General features: G+C 38.3%; 1 protein-coding gene across 1 annotated transcript in view; it reads left to right on the plus strand.

Moving 5' to 3' along the window:
* Nucleotides 1-14,832, plus strand: part of LOC140149162 (uncharacterized) — a 17,861-nt gene extending 3,029 nt beyond the window's left edge. The window contains exons 4-7 of the mRNA XM_072171358.1: nt 4,943-5,743; nt 7,939-8,106; nt 8,639-8,707; nt 12,714-14,832. Coding sequence (XP_072027459.1) covers nt 4,943-5,743; nt 7,939-8,106; nt 8,639-8,707; nt 12,714-13,051 — 1,376 coding nt within the window. The 3' untranslated portion in view covers nt 13,052-14,832. The remainder of the gene's footprint in view (nt 1-4,942; nt 5,744-7,938; nt 8,107-8,638; nt 8,708-12,713) is intronic.
* The last annotated feature ends 3,840 nt before the right edge of the window (nt 14,833-18,672 follow it).

Raw genomic sequence — 18,672 nt, forward strand, 5'->3', positions numbered from 1 at the left:
AAACATCTGTCCAACGACGCGGAGTCGCGGACATTCCATGGGGCTGGCTCCTATATTTACCTAGCCGGGACACCGGCTAGGTCTTGAAATGCTACCGGATCTTTCTTTCTTCTGGCAACAAATTTCAAAATGCTTCTTCCCTTACATGTTACATCCTACAATGACGTCACTTGCACATATGCATCGTCTATATCCAGTGTCTATAGGGTGTTCACAGATTTGGGGTCAAAAGGTCACTAATCATTTCCGGTATAAAACCAAATATCTTCAAAATGCTTCTTCTTCCACAAATTACATGTGATGGTGACATGCTTAGATCATGTGACTTGACTTTGGTCGGTGTCTATAGGGTGTTCACAGATAAAAGAGGTCATTAAGGGTCATTTCCGGTTTAAGCTAAATAACTTCAAAATTTTATCTCCATAATTAAGCATAGTAGATTTTTTTAATTTAAACTGTAACAATGCATTTTCTCGGTGTATATGAGGTTTTTTTATATTGGGGTCAAAGGTCATTAAGGAGGTCAAAACGTCAAATTTGCAAAAAAAATATTTAAAATTACGGAAAAGTAGCTGTATCTCAGCCTATGGAAGACGGATAAAGCCCCTACATGCTACAGTGATGCACCATTAATGGTGTGAGATGTCCATAATAGCCGGTCAAAGGTCAAACTTTAAGTTAAGACTGGCATTTCCGGCCCCGGCTAGGTCCAGATCTGTAACCAGATCTAGTGTATTCTGTCATCAACTTGACAACAGACACGCTCACGGTACAAACAAATGTAACTTGGGGAAAATCGTGTTTATGACAAAAACATTAAAAAATTATACTCTAAGGTATTGTTTTGTAAGTTTCTGTATGGCACATCATACATACACATGTGTTGTGGTCAAATATGTAACAATCTTTTTTATCCCTGAGCTGACCCACCTGTTATTCCAGCTAATCCCTTAAAGACATCAAAAACATTTTACACGAATCTGTAATAAGTCTACTTTATAAGAGTATTTCGTGATTTTAGCATCCTCTTTTTATGACATTTTTCGAAAGATATCCACGAAAAAAGCTTATTCCCAAAATTTCAGTTGATTCCGATTTTGCGTTTGCGAGTTATTGATGATTATGTGTATTACACTGCTCCATAGACAATGTGTTGTATACCAGAACAAATTTCACAATATCTTTGCTAAACGAATTAATCTGCAATAACTTTTTTGTACATAAACATTATGTAGCCAGATGTTTCCGGTGACATAAAAATCTCAACTTTTTTGGAGAAAAGTGGGGGGATGATGTAATTTATAAGCAATTTTAATTTTTTACACTTACGCAGGGATAACTGAATGGGCCTTTAACGGCTTCGTAGAACAGAATAGCACAGATGTTTCAATGGACAAATCATATATTAAAATGTTCAGAAGAATCTGGAGAATCTTTTCTGGCATGTTATCAATTTGTAACCCTAGAGTATTCTATTCCGTTTCCATGTCAACGGTTACGCTAATTTAAGGATGTTTGTCATGTTTTACCCCAAAACGTCACATTTTAACTAATGGAGAAGAAACCTCATAATATTTAGTGTGCAGCATAGTGCAGTTTTGTCCACGGCAAATTCACCGTGACCTTTTCAGCCATAAACCCGCTTAGTGAAGATTAAACCGAAATATAATTTCTTACCACGTGATACTATTAATCCAATGAGCGATCGAATTGTCCACTACGGTCGACTAATCCAATCGATAATGACGCTATTGACATGTACGGGCGGAGCTCCACTGACTGAGTTTTGGGGTATTTTTCACTGGTTTGCTATCATTTACTTATCAAGGCGGTCCACCGTTGTAATAAGGACTATGCTAATAATTTAAAGATTGACATGTAGAGAATAAACCATACTTGATTGACAGAAAGTACTAAATTTGTACCTATTACGGTTTCGTGGAAATGCGACCAAGTCAAAATATGCATTGGATTAACACGGGAGTTTGGATAAGATGTAGATTTCCTTTCTCATACAAATGTATGGTCCCCCGCACAGTGTCAACACCCTGTATTATAAATATTTTTTCCATACAGCTCAATACTCCGTTGAAATCAATATTCTATTATTGACACAGATAAAGAAAGTTTACATATGCATTGTGTTATAGGACTTGCACCTGGAACTTAACTGAATGGGCTAAACGTGTTCCTTTATACCTATAAAGTATAATTGTAATTCTCAAAATTAAATATATCACAATTTTTACTTTGGATTTCAAAATCTTTACTTATAAAATGCAGTAAAAGATATCCGCAGCAAGCTGCAAGGCCCCGCTAATTAGTGTATTGCTTTTCCAGTTAGTGTACTGGAAACAAAACCCTGGTTTTACTTGAAAACAAATCGATTTTTGTTGTAGTAGAAACATCATATGGGCTACTAGAGCATGCACAAATCGTAATAATGTGTAGAATATAGAAACTCTGTAGTATCTTATATGATAGTCATGGTATGCTTAGCCTGAGTCGCTCGGCCTATCTCGAACAAAATCGCCATGCGTAGCTGTTGAAAAACGAGAGGATTCGATGTACTATCACGGCAATTTTTGGCACGAAGATATAGGGATGATGACGATGTGCCCCGTTATTAAAGCTTGTACCGAGTTAAAAATTCAGATATTTGGAAAAGAATAAGTAATTGAAACATAGCGAAAGTACTAAAATCATAGCTTTTACTCTTTTTGATATATGACGCTAACTAGTTCATCTCCTATAACTACAGCACAGCGTTACCAGTACGGGTCAATTGCCTATTGTGAGTGCCCCTGTGTTGTGTGCATACATGTAGTTAACAATAACTGCATGATGGAACACATGGCACATAATGAACAAAAATCATCACTTAATTTGATAACTTTGATTTGTGGACTTTCTTGAGTCATTTCCTATCGTAAATGTATTAACTAGGCGGTCAGCCGTCTTTCGTATGGATGGCGGAAACCTTCAAAATACGCCTAAGAATACGCCTAAGAATACGCCTAACCTTAGACGTCTAAGATGCAATCTAAGAAATTCGCGGTAGACTTAAACCTGAATTGTCAAAAAGTGGCTGAAAAAGAACAAAACAATGGGCCATTGTGCCGAAAGGTGGGAGAACATGTACCCTATCCCCCTCCAACCCCATCATCCCTTTCTCTTTGGGATTGACGCGGGTGGCTATGGAGAGAAAAGGAGTTTATTAAAAACACACCACCCAGCCATTGTTCGAAATATTCTCTAACGCACAGCGTCCGTTGTACATTTTGATCGAATTTGCAATACCGTCCATCACTAGTCACGGTCAAATGGTCAATCTTAGACGTGTAAGAATTCTTAGGCGTGTAAAATCTTAGGCGTCTAAGATTTCATTGGTCAATAATTGAATACGCCTAAGATGATTGGTTGTTTGGGATTTCTAGTCCTGTGATTCGTTGATTAAAGTCTACCGCGAATTTCTTAGACGCCTAAGATTGCATCTTAGACGCCTAAGAATGCATCTTATCTTAGACGTCTAAGGTTAGGCGTATTCTTAGGCGTATTCTTAGGCGTATTTTGAAGGTTTCCGCCATCCATACTTTCGCGGTTTGCAAAAACAGAAGAATTCTTGGTCTGGATAGTTGGTGGAAGATTTCAGTCAGTTTATCTGTTAAATCTCGCTCCAGTGGTTCTTCCCACCAAATTTCATGAACCTGCACCAATATATGGTTAGATGACCCTAAAATGACCTTGATAGTATTTGACTATTTCTCTCCCTTCAGTGGTCGTACTCACCGAATTGTATGAACCTGCATCAATTTTGATCGCGGATGACCCCGAATGACCTACAAATGACCTTGACATTTTTTGTCTCGCATCGATGGTCGTACACAACAAATTTCATGATCCTGCGACAAGTTATGGCGATTTGACCCCGGATGCCCCGAATGATTGACCCCAACATGACCTTGACATTTTTTGTCTCGCATTGATGGTCATTCCCACTAAATGTCATGAGTATATAGCAATTTGACCCTGGATAACTTCGAATGACCACAAAATGACCTTGACTTTGGGGGGGGGGGGGCGCCCGTAACAGCGGGGCCCCTTATTTGGCATGACTTTGTAAAAAGCTTCTAATTTCACTCTTGCTAGATTTACTTTGCAATTGTTTTGCTTAAAGTATGCGGAGCTTACAAATAAAACCACAATTTGCTTGGATTTTATTTTATTATTGTTTACTAATATGCACGGGATGAAATCTTGTGCGTATATTCTTTGTTTAAAATACAAAATTAATGGACTTATAAAAACACCAAATAAATTTCGGACTAATAAATAATTATTTTCTTTCAATGGAGTTTAACTTAATTGTAAGTGGAATCATTCATGCACATCTACGTATCCACCAGATTATCCATTGGCTTAATCATATATAATTAGTATCATTAATCATGCACATCTGGATAACTATATCCATGTTTTATTAATATTTTAAAACTCCTATAAATCTCCTATAAATCCCAAATTTCTGTGTGGAAAGGATCTCTCTATTTGACTCAAATGCACAAGCCCACTGCCACAAGAGCCCGGGAACTTGAGTACGGGTACGGGTCCGGGTCCCATGCCATGAGTACGGGTACGGGTCTCAGTCCATGCGTACGGGTACGGGTAAGGATCCCAGTCCATGAGTACGGGTACGGGTATACGGGTCCGAAGTCAAAATAGGGCATGAGTACGGGTACAGGTACGGCTCCGAAGCCATGGGTACGAGGACGGGTACTACAAGTCTGGTGAACGCGGGTCACATTTAAGCATTTGTGCATGTAATTCTAAACTCGTTCATCATGTTCGTGGGTATCATTCTCATTTGATGAGATTTATAGGTAAAAGTATAAAACAATAATAATTGAAGCCTAAACGAAATAATTATCTCTCCTTTTTGCAGAATCATATTGTCCTAACCACTGCAGAGGCGAAGGCATCACGGAAGTGTGTGGTCAGTTTACAAATAGCAAAGGAAGATCAAGATTTAAGAAATTCAGAAACTTCTGCAAATTCCGCGAGGGCAAATGTCATTTCCTAAACATTTACGGCATAGCCATGAGCAGGGCTTATTTCGTTAATGGTCAATGCACTGATGTACCTCCACCTGCACCGCAAGTTGAGATTCCTGGTGAGCAATCTGGTGGAGAATCTGTAGAGCAGCCAGATTCTCCTGTAAACCAAGTAGATGAAGAAGAGCCAGAGAAGGTTGAACCTACAGAAGAACCCAAAGACCCCCAAGAGCAAGCAGACCCAACAGAAGCTCCTGAAACTTCAGATGGAGAAGGTCCCGAACTTCCTGAAGCAACAGATGCTCCGGAAGTACCAGATGCAGAAGGCACAGATGCCCCTGATGCTGAATCAGCAGAGTCCGATAGCGGTGAAGAAGATGAAGCGTCACAGGTAGAACCATCTCAGCCTGCACCAAAGTTAGAGCCGACTGAACCTGCTAAAGACGAGGTAACAGAAGAAGAGAAAAAGCAAGATCCGACTGAGCCAACAAAAAACGAAGAAGCAAGTCTACCGACACTAGCTCCGGCACCAATCGTAGATGGTGGGATCCCAGAAGAACAAGCTGGAGACGCATCTTCGGGAGAAGAGGGCGAAGAAGAGGAAGCTGAATCAGAACCATCAGAAGCCCCCGAACCCACAGAAGCTGCGGAGTCGGAAGCACCGGAACCATCTGAAGCACCAGAACCACAGGGTGAGTTCCAACTGTAACCTATATAAATACCAATACATTTTAATGCGGAAGCGTAGTGGGAAGCTTAGTAACTCCAATTCGTTTCTAAAATCTGAAAAGTAAAACAACCTTGATCAGGATGAAGAATGGTTTATAGTTTTTATTTCTAAATAAAAATCCCTTTAAAAAGGGATGCGTCTGGTCCAGAAAAAGATTGCATGCGTTGTGGTCTGGAAACAACTGGAAGAATCAGGATCCAAGTACTAGGACTTTTAAAAATGTGTTTTAATCCACCTTTTCAAATCGAAAATCATGTGCTTGCTTGTTTATCCCAGTTCACTGATTCCAATACTTATATCAAAATTCAATGCGCCCTTTCTTTGGTAACCCATTTCGTTTTTTAAAGGAATTTTTATGTCTTAAATCGTTATCAAGAAAACTGTCTAAATAATGAAAATTTATGGGCCCTTCTTGTTCCTCTTGATCAAACAACTTTGAAAAACAAAAGTTAACCTTTTTTGCAAAGTTTTTGTTCAAATGTTTGATATTAATTGTTCAAATTATTGTTGGTGTTTTTAAAAACTTAAATTTAAACGTTTAAATAACCTTTAATGTCAACACGTAACCCACTTTAATTGACCCTGCATGTTCATTTCCCTGGATACGGTGCGTTTTGAAAGAACTTTTTGTTAAGGTTTACAACTGGTTCGCTTTACTTGTGAAAACTGATCTCTCTGTGCAGTTCTATTTGATCGCCTGTACGGCCTGTACCCTCGAGATACCAAAATAAATACCACTTTTTTTATATGACGTCACTATTACATCATAATATAAGCCATACAGGGTGTCCCAATAAAAACAGAACCCTCGTTGCGCCCTCTTTTTCTCATATTTCTGAAAAGTTAATCAAATATATTTTGGTATGTAAAAAACCTGTATTCGTTAGCTTTAATTAACCGGAAGAAATATTTCAATCCCATCTCTGCTCACAACTTTTGAAAACAGATATGCTCTTTTTAAAGAAAATGCACCCCCTTGTTTTCCTGATCACTCTGTCCATGGAGGAAATAACCTTTTCAAAGTTTTGGTTACTTCAAAGATTGAAAAGGAGTACACGTATCATGCATGAATATCAAGCATTAATTCCTCAATGATAACTTTATAAAATAACTAACTTTATTTAGGGAATGGGCTTTACTGGTAGGCCTATGGGCTATGGATTATGTTAACTGTCATTAACTTGTCGCTAAAACGGATGTTGGATGGGACTTTAATTGCCATACTTGCAATAAAATTTAACCTATTTTTTTCTTGGTTTTTGTTTTATTATGTTTCTTACTTTCTTACTATGTTGTGTCTTGCTTTCTTTTTATTTACAACATGTCGTTTTCTCTTTTGGGGGATAAAATGTCCTTAGTTGCTTTAACCCTCTACCTGGTTGCCTCCTTGACGAATACAGGTTTCTGCCCTGGTCCTCATTGCATCAATTGCATTGCGTACCCTCCTTGTGCGCCGTATACTTGCCAACACAGCAGTAATACGGTTGCGAAGATGTTGGGAGCTAGCTGGTGATCATCGCCCATTGTGAATGCGTTCTAAAGCCTAATGCTATTATCTGTTCATGTCATTAACCGTTTTTTTAATCTTTGATGTAGCCAAACCTCATCCGTGGACAGTGTGAAAAACGGGTACATTTCTTAAAGAGGGCATATCTTCAAAAATTGCGATCCTATTGAAATAATTGTTTTAGTTTATTGAAGCTAACAATTGAAGGCTTCTTTACATATCAAAATACATTTGATCAACATTTCAAAAATAGGAGAAAAAGAGGGCACAATGAGGGTTCTGTTTTTATTGGGACACCTTGTAGTTTGATCAGCTCGTAATCGGCGGGACTTTTAACATCGCGGATTAATATCCATTATATTTTATTTCGAAAACTGTCTTGTGACAACTCGCCAGAAGTATCACAAATTATTATTTAAGTCCTATGGTTTATCTAATACTATGTTTATCACGCACAATGTAGACCAGACACTCAACAATATCACTGTTAGCGTGCTTCGGCGGGGCAGCAATGTTTTAGTCTCTTTTATCAGTCGTTGATTCGTTTATTTTTTTTAATTTGCTAATCACAGCTACCGTGTAATGTATAACAATATCCTCCTGTTCCATCCATTACCATTCTTTTCTTATTCCATTATTTTTTACATCAGAAGCGCCTGAGTCAGAGGCGCCCGAGTCAGAGGCCTCAGAGTCAGAGGCTCCAGAATCAGAAGTAGAGGAATCGGAAGGATCTGAGTCAGAGGTTGAAGAATCCGAGGCAGAAGAATCCGAGGCACCCGAGTCATCAGAATCTGAGTATGAAGAGCCGGACGTAGAAGGTACGTTTGTGAAAATGCAACACTTTAACGTCCCAGCCTTCTTAATAAATGTTTGTTTTTTGTTTCAATCGTATAAAATATGTCTATGCCAGAATATAGATCAATATTTTCTGTGCGTTTTGCCGTTACAACAAATACATACCACATTGGAAATCAAAAAAGCGGATACGCAAAACCGAATTGTCACAACGGAAAAACTTCACACTATAGTACTGTTTTTTCGCTCTCCTTGTTTGTGTTTCTTTTTTTGAGCGAGTACACGTCCTTTACTTCATTTAGGCGACGAAACAAAACATGTTCTATAGGTGGACGGACCTTTCAAGTAGGGTCGGTCGGTCGAGCGTTTTTGTGCGTGTTTTCTGGAGATTACCCTAAAACCTAGAATAAAAATCCAAAACGCAAATTCTGGGTCGGGTGATCGGGCCGTAGAACATGGCTTGTTTTGGTTGCAGTATGGTCATGATGGTTATAATATATGCGTGAAACCTGTCAAAATTAGATCATCACAAAATGGTATTTCTTTATGTAACAGAACCAGAGGTGACGGTAGTGCCACAAAATCCCCAGACAACAGCAGCCCCTGGTGGAGCACCAACCACAGGTTAGTATAACATGAAATAATACTGGTAAAACTTTCACTAACTTCAGCCGATATGCTGCTTATAATTATTATAAAAAAAAGACACAAAACATGATGTCTGGCTATGATTCAGTGGAGAGTTTGCAATTCTTAACGCCGTGATCGTACTCCCGTCTATCTATTCAAAATCACTAAGGGGATAATAAGGGGAGACAAATTCGTCTACGCCCCAATTTGAGATTTCGAGGCGAATTTCCAAAAAATAAAAAGCCTGCCCTAATTTCACGTCTAAAAAGCTAACTGAAAATTGTTTATTCCGGACTGATTTTTTTTGTATGTTGTAACAAATAATTTGGGGCAAAAAAATTGTATATTTGTGATTTTTTTTTGCTTAAATCTGACTTTACCTTAGGACTGATTACTTGACTCATTCACATTCGAAAAATATACAGTATCATATATGAAGAGCTTGTTTCCAAACCATGTTAAGTCCACAAACACATGTGTTTGATTTACCTGTGCGATATTCCAATGGATTGTGATGCTATACTTATATCAAACAAAGCAAACAGTGGATGGATGCACAGTAACAATACTGTGTGAGGCCTTTGTTTCCCAAATGAGAGCAATAGTCTGCATATTGTTTAGTAGTATTGTTGTGGTAAATAATGGCTTGTTGATGGTACTACTCATTGTTGCTAATGTCAAACTTGTCAAAGTAATTGTGATTGTATCACACAAGTAAATGCGAATCATTGGGTTGTGGACATAGTTTGGAAACAAGCTCTTCATATTTTGGACTTAAACTTAAAAAATAATGAAGTTGGAAAAGGCCCATGTTCTCTTCCATTACCCCCCCTTAAGGTTAGCAACTAGTTTAAACTGTTGTGATTTGGTAGTTCACAGCATATTGCAAATGGTAGTGAGCTTTGGCAAAAATTGCAACGCGAGTGTGTAGAAGAATTCAAATATCACAGATGTACTTTTGTATTTCGTTTGGTTCTTGAGTTATGTTGTAAAGAGGGCTGAAACAACAACACTTTTGTAAATCGTACATAACTCATTAACAACAATAAATCAAGCAAGTTTTTAAAGTAAATTTATATGATTTGTAGAATGAACTTTTGCAAAACATCAAAGTGTTATACAATAATATTATTGCCGTAAACAGCTGCATCGGTAGGATTGTAGATCAAATTATTTAGATTTTTGTGTGACAAATCCAATAAAATATACTCACTGACTTGAGCTTTCGCCATCCAGGCTGATGGCTTGATCACAAGTGATCTGGTCCACTGCATTTCCCGCGGTGTTTGGATGCACTCTCACTCCTCGGTATATGATCCACTGCTAAAACAAACTTTGATCCCGAGGAGTGAGAGTGCATCCAAACACCGCGGGAAATGCAGTGGACCAGATCACTTGTGATCAAGCCATCAGCCTGATGGCGAAAGCTCAAGTCAGTGAGTATATTTTATTGGATTTGTCACACAAAAATCTAAATAAAATAATATTATTGATTTAGATATAGATATAGATGTAGATGTAAATAATGAAAATCGGTTTTTTGCCTGCTTCGACCAACTATACCTCGTCTACCCTTAAAGCGAGTCAAGGATAAAGAACTATTAATTTGATAGTTTTGTTAGTAAGAAATCATTGTAACAAAGCAACAGTGAGGTGTGAAAATTTGACTTCATCCATTATACGCGCGGTTCATACAGGGGGGGGTGGACGAAGTCCATGGGCCCCGAGGGTTCAGGGACCCAGAGCACAAAAGCGAAAATTAAATAAGGGCTCATAATGGAGAGCAGGGCTGGATTTACCATTGGGCCAGATGGGCCCGGTCCAGGGTCCCCAAAATTGCCCAATGCATCTTTCTTTTAACCCCAATAACAGCATGTTTTTTGTGCAAAATTGTAAAATTTTCCGCGCTTCGCGCGCATTCAAATTACAAAATTCATTTTGATCTGGGGCTAAAATAATCTGAAATCTGCATTTTTTTAGGTGCTTTGCGCGCAAATGTCCTAGTAACATCGGAACAAAATATGTTAGTCCCCCTCTATATTATACGTAAACCAAAACTTGGCCACTGACTTGAGTGCACATGCCTTCTTGAATCTCGGCACGTGAGTTCGGGGCCTCCAAATTTTGGCATGGCCCAGGGCCCCCATACGGTAAAACCCGCCCTGGTTAAAAGGGCCCATACTTCTTCTTGTCCATGGGCCCCTGATGCTCTTGCTTCGCCCCTGGGTTCATACGTACAGATTGTCCATTTCAATGAGTGTCAGATTGGCTGCATATTGCAAATTGCCTTTTTGATACAAACGCACGGTATATACGCACGGTCCAAGGTTGAAATTGACATTTTTATACGGTGTCACGACAGTTCATGTAACGCGCCTAATTTTCACGCTTAATATAAAACAAATATTAGTTTTTTTATGACAATCATAATATACTACGCCAAAAACGTATCCTTACACTTGAAAAAATAATCACAATTTCAAAACTGAACCATATTGGGGTAAACTTGTTGTTTTTAATAGATGCACTATCTAATCCTTCACATTACGACACTCCTTTGAATCCAATGTGACCTCAAGCAGTAAAGTTACAAGCAATTAAAAAGACAAAGGTCCAATTTCAAAAGTGACAAACTGGCATAATACAAGGCGCAAAAAGATTCCAACAAGCGCAACAAAGAGACAGCACAGTTTCTTCTATGAAGCTTTATTTAAAACAGTTCTTATTTCAGTTTTTACTTCTCTGTACTTGTCAGTTCTTTTGTTTCAGTTTTCTTTTGTTCTTTTTGTTTTAAATTAATGGCACGCATAAATTAGCCATTCACCTCTCTCAAACCAGATGTCTAGTCCGTGGAGTTTTGAATATGCCAGTTTGTCAGTTTTAAAACTGGACCTTCGTCTAATCAAAATGCTTGTAACTTGGATTCAATGGGGTGTCATAATGTGCCGGATTAGATTGTGTATCTATTAAACAAATAAATTTACCCAAATATGGTTTAGTTTTAAAATTAGAATTTTTCTTCCAATTGCAAGTGTAAGGATACTTTTTTGGCGCAGTATCCGGGGGGGGGGGCACTCAACTTTGGAAGTGACGGTATGTGCCTGTCAATAGGCCCCCTCTTTTGAAGTCGACTATACCCGATGACCCCTTTTTTTAAAAGCCATACCCGATGACCCCTTTTTTTTAGTTGCGGCTACCCAATGACCCCCATTTTTTGGTTGCGGCTACCCAATGACCCCCTTTTTTCTAGAATAGCATCATCAAAATGCAACAAAAAAATGCCGAAACTGTCAAATTTTGCTCCATTTTTTCAAAATTATGCCGACATTTTCAAAATTTTGCTCCATTTTTTCAAAATTTTCTACCCGATGACCCTTTTTTTAAAATCTTATACTCGATTACCCCCTTTTTTCAAAATATTGTACCCAATGACCCCTTTTTTATTTTGTTTGTACCCAATGACCCCTTTTTAAAATAACGCTTTGTACCCGATAGGCCCCTACTTCGCGACTCCGGTAGGCACATACCCGTCACTTCCAAAGTTGAGTGCCCCCCGGGCGCAGTATATTTGGAAAACACTGCAATACAGTTCATTTTAAGCAGCATGTTAACAGTGGCTAACGGGGCCATAATCAAAAGCACGCTGTATTGAAGTAGACATAAGATACGACCAGGACACCACTAAATTCTTGTTACTAGATCAGATATTAGTCTTTGTTCCAGCCGCCTTGTTCTCCTTCGTGTCGGTGGAGCACAATCCAGCTTGCAACCAAGACTAGCGATATGTACACACGTTTTGAACGCCGATATAAACGCACGGTCTACGCAGCACGTATGGAACATCACATTATCTCTCTAGTAATTTAACGCACGGGGAATTCAATGGCTAAAACAAGTAGGCCTATATGAAATTCACATCGTTCAGCATGTTCAGGAATGTACATGAGTGTAGTCAGTTATATTTTTAACTGATTCTAAATTCTAACGTTTTCAATTTCAGATTTTAACACCGCATTACCACTCGGACCAGAGGTAACCACACCATCCGCATTACCACTCGGACCAGAGGTAACCACACCATCAGGACAAGAAACCACAGTTGACTTGGGATCAACTGCAGAAGCTCCCAATGTACCCCCAGAGCCATCATCGGGAGGAGCCAAACCAGGAGTTTCAGACACGGGGACTGCATGTGTAGCCAACTGTGATAAAGAAATTGCCTTAGTTTGCGGCAGTGATGGACTCACTTACTTATCGGAGTGTTTACTCCAGTTTACAGGTTGTTTATTGAAAGACAAATCTTTAGTAGTGGCTCAACAAGGTCCATGCCCACCATAAATTACGCCGCTAAGCAACTCTTGAATTAGAACAAACCATCACAGGTTGGCATAATTTGATATGATCGCAATAAACATGATCGTGATGCGGGTCACCATAATTATTCTCAGTTAGCATGGTAAGCCGAATCGCATTGCGGAGGGTTGGATACAAATGTAGCACAGTATTTTTGTGGGACCTGAGAGCACACAAAATTGCATTCTGAATACGAGGAATGTCATTCTGAACCAAAATTTATTTTTAATACAAATTATAATGCAAATTTTATGGCATAGACATAAGACATACATTTTTTAGCTGTTTGTAGGTAACAAATGTATATCATCCTTACGAAAGATGATAAAGGAAGACTTTTCCTCCCAGCTACATACACGTACATATCATGAAGAGTACACTTTGAGGACTGTTAAATGTTAAACATTTGAGTAATTTGCCATAAAATTTGTAATATATCCCGAATATCAAAAAATATTTTATAATATTTTTATATCAGAAAGACATTTCCGGGGACATTCCTCATATTCAGAATGCAATTTGTTGTTTCTGATATGCTTTCAGGTCCCACAACAATTCTGTGCAAAGGTGGGTGACCGACCCCTTAACAAAAACCTCTGTAATTTCAATTTATTAGGTTTCTCTCAGGCCCCACAAAATACTGTGCAAAGGTGGGTGACCGACCTCTTAACTAAAACCTCTGTAATTTCAATTTATTAGGTTTCTCTCAGGCCCCACAAAAATACTGTGCAAAGGTGGGTGACCGACCCTTAACAAAAACCTCTGTAATTTCAATTTATTAGGTTTCTCTCAGGCCCCACAAAATACTGTGCAAAGGTGGGTGACCGACCTCTTAACTAAAACCTCTGTAATTTCAATTTATTAGGTTTCTCTCAGGCCCCACAAAATACTGTGCAAAGGTGGGTGCCCGACCCCTTAACAAAAACCTCTGTAATTTCAATTTATTAGGTTTCTCTCAGGCCCCATAAAATACTGTGCAAAGGTGGGTGACCGACCTCTTAACAAAAACCTCTGTAATTTCAATTTATTAGGTTTCTCTCAGGCCCCACAAAAATACTGTGCAAAGGTGGGTGCCCGACCCCTTAACAAAAACCTCTGTTATTTCAATTTATTAGGTTTCTCTCAGGCCCCACAAAAATACCGTGCAAAGGTGGGTGACCGACCGACCCCTTAACAAAAACGTCTGTAATTTCAATTTATTTGGTTTCTCTCAGGCCCCACAAAAATACCGTGCAAAGGTGGGTGACCGACCGACCCCTTAACAAAAACCTCTGTAATTTCAATTTATTAGGTTTCTCTCAGGCCCCACAAAAATACTGTGCAAAGGTGGGTGACCGACCTCTTAACAAAAACCTCTGTAATTTCAATTTATTTGGTTTCTCTCAGGCCCCACAAAAATACTGTGCAAAGGTGGGTGCCCGACCCCTTAACAAAAACCTCTGTTATTTCAATTTATTTGGTTTCTCTCAGGGCCACAAAAATACTGTGCAAAGGTGGGTGACCGACCCCTTAACAAAAACCTCTGTAATTTCAATTTATTAGGTTTCTCTCAGGCCCCACAAAAATATTGTGCAAAGGTGGGTGACCGACCTCTAAACAAAAACCTCTGTAATTTCAATTTATTTGGTTTCTCTCAGGCCCCACAAAAATACCGTGCAAAGGTGGGTGACCGACCGACCCCTTAACAAAAACCTCTGTAATTTCAATTTATTAGGTTTCTCTCAGGCCCCACAAAAATACTGTGCAAAGGTGGGTGACCGACCCTTCCCTTAACAAAAACCTCTGCGTTGTCATTGTTAAGGTTATAGTTCTATTTTCAAAAATTTAACATGCGCGTGGCATTTTGTTGTTGAATCTGTTGTCTGCCAAAGGTAATTTCACACCATGATCCTCAAAAAGACATCGTATAATATGTAAAATAATTCAACAACTCTTTCTAGAGACGAATCCAACTCACCTAAAATGTGAAATAATGCGGCCTTGGAGGGTATTTTAAACTGCATTCTATCACCCGTGTTACACGTAGACAAAAGAATGATGACAGTTTACAACACAAAAGAATCTAACATCGATTTTTAAGCGGCTTTTTGGTGTTGCGGGGACCCAAAGATGGCCAACCAAATCCTGACCATGACTTGGCTCGTTGGATTCGTCTATATCAGTTTGTACAGGAGCCAACCGTTGTTAATCCGTGATGAATCCACAGTTCAGTAGCGTATACGCGAACGCAAGGTTACGCGTACGCGTTACGCATGAGCGAGTACAATTCGTCATGCCTGGAACATATGCGTAAACATGAACTCTCTTATTTTGGCGGTAGCAGCTAAATATTACCGCTTTATTCTTTAGTTTTTTTTATTGCTGATATCAACAGAGAAATACCGCGATCTTTTTGTAAGGTTGAGTGGCAATGACAAACGGATAATCCGAATGAAAGAACCATGTGAATTACATCTTTACCTTGTTTCGTTGTTGAAAGGGATTAAAGCTGCCCTCGCGAAGTAAACCACTCAGACGACGCGGACGCATCGTTGGTAATCGGTGATGAACAACGGTGAAACATGATTGAATCCCTAATTGTGTTTGGTCCCATGAATCAAAACTTGTACAATATAAAGTTTGTACACGTGCGACATACTGCAGTTACTGTCCATTTTCCTATACACAATACACAGTGCTCTCACCATTGACGCGTGAACTCTACAAATGATGTACGTTGGAAGAATGGGCACATGCCTAGTTAACATCACTGTGTGAAAAATAACCAGCCAATATTTTAGCTATTCTCCAAACTTCTAGCAAATATATTTCTCTAACATGACCTAAAATTACAGCTAGGTTAGATGTTCAGAAATAGTCGCACTTTTGTAAAATATGAGTGAGGGCAAGGCATAGCTAGCCAACTCCCCGTGTTAATTGAATGGAGATTTGACCGAAAATATTAGTATCGGACCGCTCACTTCTGAAGGATGCCACTAAAAAAGGGTATAAGCTACATTTTAACTATTCTAAATAGGTTCTAGAAAATATAGTTTTGTAACATGTCCCTAATTTTTAGCTAATTTAGATGTTTGGAGAGGGTCGCACTTTTGTGTTTTAGGAAGGATATGTAAACGACAGATAACACCAAAAATATGAAGAAATTATTTCCAAACCGTGTTAAGTCAACAATCATTATGTTGCTCATTTTGAAGAATGCTGGTTAACAAAAAGCAGGTCTTTGTCTCATTTCGTGAACAAAAGTACACATACCATTGTTTCCTTTCGTTTCCTTTATAATCGGTTACCCAACTGAAGCTATAATACCAGCTTTATTGTGATGTCGCACATTGAAAACAGACACTTGTGCACAACCAGAGAAGATCTTATTTAATCAGTTGAGCTGCTTCAATGAGTGTTATCTTGGTTTAATAGCTTTTAATGGGGTTTAAGTCCTGCAAAGGTCGAAATGAATTCTACTGTAGACATGACTGCATCATGACCTATAATAAATACTTTATAAAAAGTAACACATGCGTTATAAATGCGCCTACTATGAATCGTATTCACAATATTTTAACATAGAAAGAAGGATGTTTCATTTATGCGCATTTTGATACCCCATTCGTCTAAAGTCGTTCAATGTTAACAACACAGTAGCGTTTTTAAAGAAAAATACTCGAATTTAAAAGTCGCAGGTATTTGTATTGATCTGAATTCAGCACGAAGATTAATGTTGGGTTTTACCAGAGAAGATGTAATAATTATTACATCTTCTCTGGTTTTACATACCCTGCCACAATGGCTCCGTAATAACCATTGATCGCTGTAAACTGCAACTTTTAAATTCGAGTATTTATCTTTAAAATCACTACTGTGTTGTTAATATTGGCAGTCTTCTTCATCCATTTTACATTGTCGAACTTACTTGCTGTTGAACATTCCTTGTCGCAAGACTGTCAGTAAGACAAAGAAGTGACAAAATAGATAAGATTTTTAAGGAATCGAGAAACAATGTGGGACCTGAGAGCACATCAGACACACCAAATGGCATTCTAAATGCGAGGAATGTCCTTCTGATACCAAATAATTTATATAAATGATTGAAAATTGATATTTTTATATTTTTTATATTTAACAGTCCTCGAAGTAAACTTTATAAATCTAATGGCATGTACTTGGAGGAAGTGTATGTAGCTTGGAGGAAAAGCCGTCCACCATTTGAACAATTTGACCTTTTGTGTTGAAGATTTTTCCTAACAAAAGACCTAAAATTTGTAGGTCAATTAGGAACAAATTTATATATTCAAGACGAAAAGTCAAATTTTTCAAATGATGGACGGCTTTTCCTCCCAGTTTTATATACAAAAGTGGAAGCCCCGTCAGAGCAGTTCTTCTGGGGAGAACCGAATCTGCCTGTTGTCAAATTAATCAGTGACAAGTTTATCTCTGAATTTGACAGGTGCTGATTGATGTTTTAATGTTAGCACTTGTCAAATGCAGAGATGACCTTGTCACTGATTAATTTGATAACCATGCAAGTTTGGTTCACCCCAGAAGAACTGCTCTGGCGGGGCTTCCTCTTCAAGTACATATCATTAGTTTATAACGCTTACTCGAGGACTGTTAAATGACGAAAACATCAATTTTTAATAATTTGCCATAATTTGTATTACATCACGAATTTCACAAAATCAAAATGATTTGATATCAGAAGAACATTCCTCGTATTCAAAATGCCATTTTATGTGTCTGATGTACTCTCATGTCTAAAAAAAACACACTTTGCAAACGTTGCTATCGGATCCCTTAAGGGTAAAAACGATGAAAACGTCCAAGAAAATTTCATACAATTAACCCGGACATTTCCACTCGTTCCTTACCAAATTAATGTACGAGTTTGAAAATAATATTAAAATACTTTCAATTACACTGATGTAGACATGTAAATATGTATAAATTATTAAAACAATATTTTGTAAAATCATATTGTTTCGTCAATAAAAGTTCAAAAGAGACAATTTGAATGGTATACCCTTGACTGTGGATTTGAGTAAAGTGTTTTAGTCACCCTATGGCAAATACGAATTAGGTACAAGGACCCGCCTGTTTGACAATTGTTATTCACATCAACCTCCAAGTGTTGACTCTTCAACATTTAATAAATATATTTATGTCATTGTTTCATAATTAGAAATGAGTAACATGGGATTGTGGACAAAGACAGTTCTGATCCTAAGCCCTCGACATGAAACATACCAAAGTAGAAATATATACCATGCTTATGGCCCATTATAGTGAGGTATCTGTTCAGAATTAGATTCAGATTGTATACTTCAAAATAAAAGTTTTCATTACATTTAATACAAATCAATCCATAACTTTTAAGATACTGAAGAATCCTAACCATAGGTATAGAGTGGCTTTTATTTGATGACTCGACTTTGTTATGCCATTCGCCTTTTTTCAAATTCTGGATTGATTTTACTTCATTCAACCCTCCCCGGGTACTGAGGCGTGCTAAACAGGGAAGGGGGAGGTAGGTTGTCCCCGTGACTCGAAATACCGGAACAAAATTGGCAAATAGTTGTAATGTGTATCTACAGTAATGTAATTCCTGTTAGGCC

Source organism: Amphiura filiformis, chromosome 3 (genome assembly GCF_039555335.1).
Source record: "Amphiura filiformis chromosome 3, Afil_fr2py, whole genome shotgun sequence".
Lineage (NCBI taxonomy): Eukaryota > Metazoa > Echinodermata > Ophiuroidea > Amphilepidida > Amphiuridae > Amphiura > Amphiura filiformis.